Source organism: Erpetoichthys calabaricus, chromosome 15, assembly GCF_900747795.2.
Source record: "Erpetoichthys calabaricus chromosome 15, fErpCal1.3, whole genome shotgun sequence".
In the NCBI taxonomy this organism is placed as follows: Eukaryota; Metazoa; Chordata; class Cladistia; order Polypteriformes; family Polypteridae; genus Erpetoichthys; species Erpetoichthys calabaricus.
Window position 1 is genome coordinate 39539135 of NC_041408.2, and position 13422 is coordinate 39552556.

A 13422-nucleotide genomic window follows, 5' to 3' on the forward strand; every position below is an offset into this window, starting at 1 on the left:
AAGTATTCACAGCGCATCACTTTTTCCACATTTTGTTATGTTACAGCCTTATTCCAAAATGGATTAAATTCATTTTTTTTCCTCAAAATTCTACACACAACACTCCATAAAGTTTACTTAAGGGTTTTGCAAATTTATTAAAAATAAAAAAATTGAGAAAGCACATGTGCATAAGTATTTACAGCCTTTGCCATGAAGCTCAAAATTGAGCTCAGGTGCATCCTGTTTCCCCTGATCATCCTTGAGATGTTTCTGCAGCTTAAATGGAGTCCACCTGTGGTAAATTCAGTTGGTTGGACATGATTTGGAAAGACACACACCTGTCTATATAAGGTCCCACAGTTGACAATTCATGTCAGAGCACAAACCAAGCATGAAGTCAAAGAAATTGTCTGTAGACCTCTGAGACAGGATTGTCTCGAGGCACAAATCTGGGGAAGGTTACAGAAAAATTTCTGCTGCTTTCAAGGTCCCAATGAGCATAGTGGCCTCCATCATCCGTAAGTGGAAGAAGTTCGAAACCACCAGAGCTGGCCGGCCATCTAAACTGAGCGATTGGGTGAGAAGGGCCTTAGTCAGGGAGGTGACCAAGAACCTGATGGTCACTCTGTCAGAGCTCCAGAGGTCCTCTGTGGAGAGAGGAGAACCTTCCAGAAGGACAACCATCTCTGCAGCAATCCACCAATCAGGCCTGTATGGTAGAGTGGCCAGACGGAAGCCACTCCTTAGTAAAAGGCACATGGCAGCCGGCCTGGAGTTTGCCAAAAGGCACCTGAAGGACTCTCAGACCATGAGAAAGAAAATTCTCTGGTCTGATGAGACAAAGATTGAACTCTTTGGCGTGAATGCCAGGCGTCATGTTTGGAGGAAACCTGGCACCATCCCAACAGTGAAGCATGGTGGTGGCAGCATCATGCTATGGGGATGTTTTTCAGCGGCAGGAACTGGGAGACTAGTCAGGATAAAGGGAAAGATGACTACAGCAATGTACAGAGACATCCTGGATGAAAACCTGCTCCAGAGTGCTCTTGACCTCAGACTGGGGCGACGGTTCATCTTTCAGTAGGACAACGACCCTAAGCACACAGCCAAGATATCGAAGGAGTGGCTTCAGGACAACTCTGTGAATGTCCTTGAGTGGCCCAGCCAGAGCCTAAACGTGAATCCGATTGAACATCTCTGGAGAGATCTTAAAATGGCTGTGTACCGACACTTCCCATCCAACCTGATGGAGCTTGAGAGGTGCTGCAAAGAGGAATTGGCGGAACTGGCCAAGAATAGGTGTGCCAAGCTTGTGGCATCATATTCAAAAAGACTTGAGGCTGTAATTGTAGCCAAAGGTGCATCGACAAAGTATTGAGCAAAGGCTGTGAATACTTACATACATGTGATTTCTCAGTTTTTTTATTTTTAATAAATTTGCAAAAACTTCAAGTAACTTTTTTCACGTTGTCATTATGGGGTGTTGTATGCAGAATTCTGAGGAAAAAAATGGAATTTAATCCATTTTGGAATAAGGCTGTAACATAACAAAATGTGGAAAAAGTGATGCGCTGTGAATACTTTCCTGATGCACACTGTAAAACTATAAAAAAAAAGTGTAAAAAAAGAACAGAATATCCCAGTTAAAAAAAAAAACTACCACAACCGTTCAAACACAGTTCAGTTTAAGCAATTGTGAATACATGAAATTAAAGTAATGCTAAAGTGAACATTTGTCCCAAAATAATTTTCTACCCTGTTGCTTTGCAGTGTCGGGAGTTAGTCCTAGTACTGTTGGAGGTGTGTTTTAGCTCTAAACATAGACACCTTGACTTTAAGGAACAAATAGTAGTACTCCAGGCTTTAGACTGGGTGGTATGAAGCTCTTTAAATAAATAAATACATAAATAGGTAGGTAAATAAATAAATATACACACACACACTTTGGTCTGAACACACACCACGATGACTAAAGCAAGAAAATGAGAAAGAAAAAAGTTCTGACTTGGCTGTCACAGTCACAGTGAGTCATTATGTAGACGTATTGCTGTTGGTATGAAGGATCCCTGGTAGCGTTTTTTTGACACATTTCTGCTGAATGATTCATTGGATTAAGTGTTATATTTGTAGCCTGAGGTGTATAGAGTGAAGTGAAAAGAAGACAGATACACAATCCTTGAGTCTCACAAACTGAGGTCTGCCCAACAAATATTCCATTATCCAGGACACCGTAGGCTCATCTGCCTGCATATCCCTGAGTTTACTCCTTAACAGGGATGGCTGGATGGAGATATCAAAAAACATAATCCTCACAGTGCTGCTAGCTTTGTCCAGATGAGAATAGGCCTTGCATATGTATAATTTTACATTAATGTTATATACTGTATTGTGATGCGGAATACTCCTTCATAATATGAAGATCTTAAGAATATTTTTAGTTCACTGAACTGAATCAATGCAATAAACTTAATAAACATTAATTTACTAGGTTATTATGCAGTGTTTCAAATAAAACTCTTATAAACTAAAATATGTAATACTGCTTAAAAGTAAAAAAAAAAATTCTGAGGTTTGTGGATAAAATGCTGAAGTCTGTTCTGCTCATTAAGCTACACTGCTTTAACGTTTATGTACAAAATTGCCTGTGGTTATATGCAGTTGTCATTTCTGTTTTCAATACCCATTGCTTCCCTCTGCCTCCATGCTTGTAGACATGACTTTAACACTAGAATTACCAGAGCCAACAGAGACAAACTTCTAAATGTGTCGAGAAACCCAAGTAGCAAGCAGTTCTCCCAGTTCCTGCCTTGATTGATTATCTGAAAGTGAGCTACCCAGAATTGTAAGGGGAAATAATTTGATATGTGTTTTGTGTCTACAACAATCTATGTAAACACATGGTTAAAACAGAAACGTTTTTCATGTTTTGGTAATAAATGACAAAATGTAGACATGAACTGTACAATGTGTGAAGGCTGATGGCCAAATATCAAATAAACAGTTTCACAAAAAGTGCAAGTACAATACGACAGCTTCTGTGGTGCTGTGGTTAGAACTGCCGACTTATAATCCGGAGGTCGTGAGTTCGAAACCAGCTATTTCCAGCAAATTTACCATTTTGAGTAGTGAGCTGCTCTTATTGTTAATATTATACAATAAAAACAAACATTTGATTTGTGTCTGTAACAGCCAGTGTAAATTTATAGCACTTGTAAAAGTTAGCTTTTTTTTTTTTTTTCTTCACTTTTATTCTCTCAGTCACGATCACGATACAACACCCACCTCCCACCCCAGATCTGACGCGGTTACTTTTTATCTGAAACTGGGAATAACTGTAGATGTGAGTGGTGTTTTGAGACAATGGAACTGGAAATTCTTTGATCTGGAGGGATAAAAACTGACACACAATACGCTGGTGAATATGCGTTCTTCGTATCTCACCGTCACTTGAATTCTTTTTTATTTATTTTATCGAGTTTTCCTGCTCACGATGAATTAGTATGCACGTTATGGTCCATGATGTCAAAACCGCACTGACAAAAAATCAGAGACATAGGTATATATGATATTTGGAATGACTCATTTTATGACCTGTTTAGTACATTTCGGAAAACATTGTGGCACTGATGCAACATTAATCATATTCATTCGCACGCCTTCTTGCGCTTGTAATCATTGACCGCGGTTTTTTTTCGATCTTGCCCATGCAGTCTCCTCATTTTGGTGTACGGTACTGTTTCTTTTGTACTCCAGGACATGCAAAGGAAAGAATAGTACAGAGAGCTCAGTTCCGCGCTATATGCAGTCATCACATTCAAATGTTAACAGTTCCCTCGTATCCAAGGACCGTCCTTTCTATGTTTACGGCATGTGTACCAGTTGCAATGTACACACTTCTCTCTGTGCTGTGTTACTATTACACTGAAGGGCCTGGAGGGAGCAGCAGTCTTGGAACAGAAGCTTGTCGATGTTGCATCCTCTATTGCTTTATCCATCGCCTTTTCTTGCAAGAAGTGACGACAAAGTTCCTCTGCAAGGTGAGCCATGAACCCTCTTCTTTTCTCAGTGCCCCTTGTGCATGCCTTGTACAGTACATGTGCGTTGATTGCCACCAAGTCAATCGTGTTCTAGCACAAGCAACCGGCCACCTGCGTGCTTCTGCTCGCTCTGAATAAGCTCACATCTTCTGGTGCACAATGTCAACGGGCAAAAAAGAAAGAGACAAATATATGTGACATTCTTAAGAAATCATTTTATGACCTGAATAGTACCAATCAGAAAACATCGTCTCACTAATGCAATATTATTTGAAAACGAACAGCGTCAGATCAGTTGTGAATTTATACTGGCGCTGTTAGTAAGAGTCTGCTCGTGGGTTTGTGGATTGGGCGAAGGAGAGCGTGAGCGTGACTGAGAGAATAAAACTGAAAAAAAGGCTAACTTTTAGAAATACCATACATTTACAGCTGATCTGACACTGTTCATTTTCAAATACATTTTGCTCTTAAAAGCTTGAGTTTTGGTTGCCACTAAGGAACCATGTGGCAATTTTTAAAAGCTTTTTTCCCTTTTAGGTGTTTTGCTCTTGTGCGGGCATAAAAAAAAAAGTACCTGGGTGTTTGGAGGTGCACTTGGAAAAGTGACTTGTACGTGTACTTGTTCTTGTTATCTGTGTTTGAACTAGCATCGAGGAGGCAGGGTAGAAAGCAACATTAACGTATATCGGCATTTGTAAGCAAATAACTGCTTCGTCGTAACAGTGATTCCTTAGTTTAAAAGAAAAGAAAAAAAAGAGGCAGCGACTGACTTCAAAGCAATAAAGGGGAAGGCTCACCGGTGTGCAGGTAACTGGCCATCGTCAAGACGCGGATCAGGCACAAGGGGTTGTATGAGCAGATAAGGTAGTAAAGTTTTATTTGTTTTTTTTAGATTAAACAGTCCTTAGCAGACCAGAGGTAGAACAGTTAAGCAGGTGACAGCATAAGGGTTCATTAATACGGGGAATACAAACAGACAGAGAAAAAGTAAAGCTAACCTCCTAGAAAGACAAACAGCAGGCAGCTGAGAGGGAGAACGTAAGGGGAAAAGGTGTAAAATAGCTGTTGCAGTTCTTTAAGTTAAATCATTTAATTCTAAGAAAAAAAAAAGTTAAGGCAGTTTCACTAATCCTAAATAAAATTTAATAATGAGGCCAGTGCATTGCAAGTCCTGTTGGATGTTGGACTTTTTAGAGGATGGTTTCGAGGAGCCAGTTGTCTATGAGGGCTACATCTGCAGGAGATGCCAGCTGATCCAGCACCTCGAGCTCAGGGTTGCTGAACTGGAGGAGGAGTTGGCTAACCTGCGTTGTAATAGAGCATTTGCGGACCTGGCCCAGGTGTCCTTTAGAGAGATTGTGTGCACCCCTAAGGTGGCGCGGGAGGAGAATCCAGACCAGACAGGTAGAAATAGGTGGGTCATGGTCACAAGGCGCAAGGAAAAGGGTGCACACTGTCCGGTATCATCAACCCCAGAATTAGAAGAGTCAAACCTTATCATGTCTTTGCCGGAGCTGGATGGTGTCTCTGATAATTCTGAGGTGGTAGGCATGGATGAGGAGCCCGAACGGGCCACCTTAAAACCAGTTCCCAGAAAGAGAGAGGTAGTGATAGTTGGGGACTCAATCATTAGGGGGATTGAAGCCCAGGTGTGCTCCAGAGAGAGAGAGAGAGAGTGTCTCGCACAGTGTGTTGCCTTCTGAGTGCACAAGTGGGAGACCTCCCTGGATGGGTGGATAGGCTGTTGGCCAGAGCGGGGGTGAATCCTGTTGTCATTGTCCATGTTGGAACAAATGACATACATAAGGGTAGTCTGTCAGTTCTGCGATCCAAATTCAAAGAGTTAGGTGCCAAGCTGAAGAGCAGAACTGACAAGGTAGTTTTCTCTGAAGTTCTGCCTGTGCCACGTGCCAGTCCAGGTAAGACTGAGGAGATTAGAAGGCTTAACGCGTGGCTTAAATCTTGGTACAGGGTAGAAGGGTATAGGTTTATGGGGCTTTGGGACTCCCTTTGGAACAACAGATGGGACCTGTTCTGCCATGACGGGTTGCATCTGAACCGGAGGGGCACCAATGTATTGGGGAGGCATATGTGTAGACTAGTCGAGGATTGTTTAAACTAGGGAATGAGGGGGCAGGAAGTTTAGGACAGGCCAGGTTTACATCTATGCATGGGGGTACAAACAACAGTTTAGAATTAAAAATGTGTAGTAATGTAAATTCTAAGTAAACATTTAAATGTAGAAGGAGTAACACATTAAAAATAGCTTGCTTTAATGTTAGAATTATCAAAAATAAGGTAAGTGAGTTGGAGTTGTATGTAGCATAGCATAATTATGATATTATAGCAATAACGGAAACCTGGCTAAATAACAAAGATGGGGATGAGCGTAACATAGAGGGATACACATTTTTTAGGAAAGATAGACAGAACAGAAAGGAGGTGGGGTTGCTGTTTATGCCAAACAGAATTTAAATGTAAGACCTCTTCAGTTGGATGATGAGCCCTATCTTAGTGAGGACATGTGGCTTCGCCTGGAAAATATTAGGGAAAGAGGTATTATTTTAGGAGTGTGCTATAGACCACCCAATTCAGACAGTAATTTCAACACACATCTTTTTAGTAATATCAAAAAGGCAAGTTTACAGGGAAATAGTATAGTCATGGGGGACTTTAATAATCCAAATATTAACTAGGATATCCTTTCAGATGGAGGAGCAGAAAAACAGGGGCCTCATGTATAACGCAGTGCGTAGAACTCACACTATAACATGGCGCAAGCACAAAAGCGGGAATGTGCGTACACACAGAAAAATCCTGATGCAGGAATCTGTGCGTACGCAAACTTTCACATTCTTCCACTACATATATCCCGATCAGCGTGAAAAGTAACGCACGTGCACGTGCCTTCTGTCCCGCCCCAACTCCTCCCAGAATTATGCCTCTTTGATTATGCAAATCGATATAAATAGCCTTCTGTGAAAAGACAATGGGAAAAGCACGGGGGAAAATATAAGAATTTCAGCGAATACCAAGTGGAGGCAAAGGAAAAACGTACTATTTGTTGGTTTAAACAGTGGTATAATCAGCAAAAGAAAGTTGATCGAGTGACATAGTGTCAGAGAAACTCGAAAGCTCAAGTTCACAAAGTCGCAGAGTGCCCGAAATAAAAAAGTTGTCACATATCAAAGTCGGCATGCAAAGGCGACTTGTAGCCAACCGTCTGAGTGTCATATGAAAGCTTATTAGGGTACAGAGAAAAAAAATAGGCGCACAGTAGGGGAAAAAAGCACGAAACGTCAACTTTAATCTTGAAATTTCCACTTTAATCACGTAGTTAATTTTGTCATTAAAGTAGAACATCATAAACTTCATCTTAAAATCATTTATTTTACTAGTTTCTCAAATCCCATCGTAACTAAAGTAGTACGTTAAATGCTTTGTTCTGTGTTTGATCTTCTATGTGCTCTTATGTGTGTGAATCACTACGTGCTTCCATTCTTTCTCTTTCTCCGACAGGACACAGAATCCATTACATTCGTGATATTACAGCTCTATGAATAATTAAAATACTGAGATGTATACGTGATATCTTTATCATGATAATAGGAATGAAAGCATGTTATTAAACATGGGAACACGGTGGCGCAGTGATTGTTCATATCTCACACAAGAGGCTTGCTGCGCCATGTGCAACCTTCGACGAAATAATTTATTACAGAAGTACTGTCTCTTTCAGACGTACTAACCTCCAATTCCTGTCCTTACTTTTCTTTCTCCAAATACCCAATCGCCACACAATCAGCTCTGTAATAGACGTTAAGCCATCTGTAAGCTTAGAACGCCGATTCTTCAAATCTTTTAAGGAACATTGAAATATCTTCGTAGTACATGTTTAATTATTCTATCCATCTATCCTTCCAGTGTCGCGTCAGCACCAGCAATAATACAGCGCAAGGCAGGAGCTATCCGTGAACTAGCTAACACTGCGGCACCGTGTCCTCACATGTTTAATTATTAACAATACAGATTATTTAAATGAAGTTAAAGTTTTATCTGTATACTATAAGCAACATATTTTGCTGCATTTCATCTTAAAAATGATATCGTCATCATACGCGCTTTATAAAGTGGCGCAGGTTGTGCAATATTATAACTGCAGTTTAAGTTTACAGTGGGGTAATTGTACTTATATGTACAAACAGTTCTACAAGGAGCATTTGATGGACTGATTGAGTGCGTTTATAGTTCTTGGGATGAAACGGTTTCTGAAACGCGAAGTCCATACAGGAAAGGCTTTGACGCGTTTTACCGTGGCTGAGGTAGTGTGTGCTTGAAACTGTATACCAATAATTCTCTTTCCGATCAGCTGCTGCTGTGATTCCCCACTCAGATACAGTGATATAAATACTCTGAGTGGTGCAGTGAGAGTAATATGGAAAAAGATGATCCGCTGTGGCAACCCTTAATGGGAGCAGCTGAAAGAAGAAGAAGATGCAGTGAGCGTAACAACGCTAAAGCAGTTATGGTATTTGGAATACTATAGCTATTCCCTGGACCATTATATTGCTACAGGTTAATTACAATCAGATGCATTACACTAATAAACAATGTGCAGTTAGTTTCAGTGTATTTATAAAGCCGTGTCAGGAATGTGGGTCTAAGAAAGAAAGGGTAACCACACAGGAACATTAGCACTGCTTTGACGCTTGGTGTCGCCAGTCTGCAAAACGGAGCTGAGAAATTGCGTACGCCAGGATATGAGGTACTGTGGAAATGTGGGTGGCTTTACGCCAAGTTTAGGTTTTATACATCGCGATTTGAGCGTGGAAACGTTATTACACAACATTTCTGTGCATACACACCGTTTATACATGAGGCCCCAGGAGTTTTTGAAGTAATCGGTGACTATTTTTTAACACAGAATGTTAAAGCACCAAAACGGGGTGAAGCTTGTCTAGATTTAGTATTTTGTAGTAATCAAGATAAAATTGAGGGTGTAGAGGTGATTGAACCACTAGGGTCAAGTGACTATATCATACAATTCTCAGTATTTGTAAGAGTGCAGATGCAAAGACTAAAATTGTCAAGTTGAACTTTGGTAGGGCAAATTTTGACCAGATGCGACAAAGTCTAAGTAGGATACACTGGGATAAGCTTTTAAGTGAGGAGGCAGTCGAAAAGCAGTGGAACAGGTTTAAAAATGTTTTACATGTAATGCAGGACAGATACAAAAACTCCACAGTGGATTAATAAAGATTTAAAAAAGAATTTGCAAAGAAAAAAAACTGCTTAATAAGGCGTATAAGATTAATGACTGCAAAGTGATTCATAGAGGGCATGAGAACATGAGAGCAACCATTAAGAAGGATATCAGGGAGGCTAAAAGAACGGAGAGGAATATAGCAGATAAGGCAAAAAAAAAACCTAAAAGATTCTTTCAGTATTTTAGTAGTAAAAGAACAGTCAAGGAGGAGGTCAAGTGCATCAGAAAGAGTAAAGGGAAATTAAAAGATATATACAATGAAATAGCAGATGCCCTACACTTACATTTTTCTAAAGTGTGAGCACGTGGATAACCTCCCAGAGGTAAGCGTGACTGCAAAGGAGGTACTGAGGGATTTGGAAATTGTAGAGGGAGAAGTACTGCTCAGATAAAATAGGCTAAAAGCAAACACATCACCAGGACCTGATAATATTTACCCTCGAGTTCTTAAAGAGGCTAGTGAGTACATATATAAACCCTTGACACATATTTTTAGGAAGTCAGTGCCCACTGGAAAAATTCCAGAAGGACTGGAAAATGGCACTGGGACAACTATAGCTTAACATACATCACAGGAAAATTAATGGAAGGAATTATTAAGGATGAGATTGAGCAACACATTGCAAGGACAGGAGTTATTCTGAACAGTTAGCATGGGTTCAGAAGAGGGAGGTGTCGTGTTTTACTAACATGCTGGAATTCTATGAGGAGGCAACAAAAGGATACGATCAAAGTGGAACATATGAAATTATTTATCTTGACTTTCAGAAAGCATTTGATAAGGTGCCACATGAGAGGTTGGGCATCAAACTAAAAGAAGTGGGAGTTCAGGGTGATGTTTTTTGATGGGTGCAGAATTGGCTCAGACACAGGAAGCAGATGGTGATGGTGCGAGGAACCTCATCAGAATTGGCCGACGTTAAGAGTGGTGTTCCACAGGGGTCAGTGCTAGGGCCGCTGCTATTTTTTAATATATATATAAATGATTTAGATAGGAATATAAGTAACAAGCTGATTAAGTTTGCAGATGATACCAAGTGAGGTGGATTAGCAGATAATTTGGAATCCGTTATATCATTACAGAAGGACTTGGATAGCATACAGGCTTGGGCAGATTTGTGGCAGATGAAATGTAATGTCAGTAAATGTAAAGTATTACACACAGGGAGTTAAAATGTTAGGTTTGAATACACTGGGCGGTCAGAAAATTGAGAGTACACCTTATGAGAAGGATTTAGGAGTCATAGTGGATTCTAAGTTATTGACTTCCCAGCAGTGTTCAGAAGCCATTAAGAAGGCAAACAGAATGTTAGGTTATATAGCACGATGTGTGGAGTACAAGTCCAAGGAGGTTATGCTCAAGCTTTATAGTGCACTGGTGAGGCCTTATGTGGAGTACTGTGTGCAGTTTTGGTCTTCAGGCTACAAAAAGGACATAGCAGCACTAGAAAAGGTCCAGAAAAGAGCGACTAGGCTGATTCCAGGGCTACAGAGGATGAATTATGAGGAAAGATTAAAAGAGCTGAGCCTATACAGTTTAAGCAAAAGAGGATTAAGAGGTGACATGATTGAAGTGTTTAAAATTATGAAGGGAATTAGTACAGTGGATCGAGACTGTTATTTTAAAATAAATTCATCAAGAACACATGGACACAGTTCGAAACTTGTTAAGGAAAAATTGCACACAAACATTAGGAAGTTTTTCTTTACACAAAGAACGATAGACACTTGGAATAAGCTAGCAAGTAGTGTGGTAGACAGTAAGACTTTAGGGACTTTCAAAACCTGAAGTTTTTTTGTAAGAAACAAGTGGATCAGACTGGTGAGCTTAGCTGAACTGAATGGCCTGCTCTTGTCTAGATTGTTCTAATGAAACTGTAGGTACCTCCTGCAGTTATTGAGTTGGCATTATGTTTACAGAGGAAATTTATTGGCAAATTGAAAAAAGTGCCTAGAGTCTTCAAACTGGTGATGAAACCTGCTGATGTGTTTTTGTTTATTCATATTTGTGTTTTCATTCTTTTCTTAGTTTCACACTAACAGCTGAAAATACCAGATACTGTGAAGATAAGGCGGTGTTAGAATAATATTTTCCCTCCCCCTTTCTCTCTTTCAAAATAGACTGGGGATCACGCTCCCTTTGTTTTCAATATTTTACATGGCAGTTTCCCCTCTGATGGCTATCAAGTTTAATACTAAGCTTTATTTCTTTCTATGTTTTGGCTTTTTTCTTTATTTTTTTAACTGCTGTACTTTGTCTTCATGATTTTTTGAAGTCTTACTGTTCTATAGCACGATAACAATACCAACGACGGAATATTAATTTCCATGCTGAAGGGGTCATTTCTTAATAATTATTGAAATTATGTCTTTTAACATTTGACCTACCATGCTCATCCTAGTGTTCAAGGCCTGGAGCCTTAAGACAGTCAATGAATAGCAAAGAAAATACAAAAAAAAAAGGCACAGGTAATATAGTAATAAATTTGTCCATTTATTGGAAGAGAGTTGTTAAAATTGAAACTACCATTTGGAACGCGTTATATGCAGGTGGATACTCTTTCCACAGGCAGCTAGGATGATCAAGTACAATTTGTATTGTATCTAGTCATTAAAACACAAAATAAGTAAATTATTTGTATCTGGATTCCTTTTAGAGACTAAACACATAATAATGTTCATAAAAACAAATTACTCTTTTGCACATTTCAAATGTTTATGTGGCTTTTGCTTCAGATATACGTATGAGGTTGATGTTTAAAATCATTAAAACTTTAAAGAAGCTATTAAGTAAAGTAAAAAAGTATTGTTTTCGTTCAGTTATCTGACATGTTTTATTATATTGAGAAATATGACATGGACATTTGTACTTTACTACCTCTAGGTCATGCTTTTAATGAACAGGATCGCTGTGTCTGTGCTGGCTATGACAATGGTGACATTAAACTTTTTGATTTAAGGAATATGTCGCTAAGATGGGAAACCAACATTAAGAATGGTGTAAGTATCAAAGTAATCTCTTTAATGGATGTTTTTATAGTAAATAAATACATGCAGAAATATATGCTTCACTTTTGGACACTGAATAATGAGGGTTGTTTTGATCTTATTTTTTAACACACTAGGATTTTGGACGCATGACAGTAAAGCAAATATTCTTAATTTGTTTAAGATGTACAGCTGCTGCTTCTACTACTACTGTACCGTACTACTACAGGTTTCTTTATTACGACCACAAAAGATTTCATTTGAATGTCAGTTCACATTGAAAATCTCAAAGCAGTTGGTTACAAATATTATGTAGTTAAAACAAAAAATAACAATGTATATGAACATGGAGAAATACAGAGAGAGATTGTTTTCCATTAGTGTAACAAAGGTTCTAAAGATTGTAATGTAGGTAAATGCAATGTATACATTTACTAAGATAAAGTCTTATGACAACAGAAAAAACAAAAATGTAATCTGGCATACATAGAATGAAGGAAGTGTGGGATGGGATGAAGATCATCACTGGCTGCAGCTCGAAGCGGGGTACCACCATCGAGAGAGACGTGAAGAGAGCAAACCAAATGAACATCTTCTTTAACAGGTTTGACCACCCTAACCCACTCTCACCTAGGAGTACTGCACTCTCTACACATCCTTCTGCTGATACCAACATAGGAGAGACATCCCCACCCACAATTACAGCAGCGCAAGTCAGCAGAGAGCTGAGGAAACTTCGTGCCAGCAAAGCAGCAGGTCCAGATGGAGTATCGCCACGACTGCTGAAGGTCTGTGCATCAGAGCTGGGGGGTCCTCTACAGCGCATCTTCAACCTGAGCCTGGAACAGGGGAAAGTCCCGAGGCTTTGGAAAACATCTTGCATCACCCCAGTCCCAAAGGTATCACGTCCTAGTGAGCTGAATGACTTCCGGCCTGTCACTCTAACATCACATGTGATGAAGACCATGGAGCGGCTGCTTCTTCACCACCTGAGGCCACAGGTCCAACACGCCCTCGACCCTCTGCAGTTCGCATACCAGGAGAAGGTGGGAGCGGAAGATGCCATCATCTATATGCTACATCGATCCCTCTCCCACTTGGACAGAGGCAGTGGCGCTGTAAGAATTATGTTTCTAGATTTCTCTAGCG

General features: G+C 39.8%; 1 protein-coding gene across 1 annotated transcript in view; it reads left to right on the forward strand.

Annotated features, from left to right (window-relative positions):
- Positions 1 to 13422, forward strand: part of dnaaf10 (dynein axonemal assembly factor 10) — a 222300-nt gene that overhangs the window by 139328 nt on the left and 69550 nt on the right. The window contains exon 5 of the mRNA XM_028820267.2: positions 12170 to 12285. Coding sequence (XP_028676100.1) covers positions 12170 to 12285 — 116 coding nt within the window. The remainder of the gene's footprint in view (positions 1 to 12169; positions 12286 to 13422) is intronic.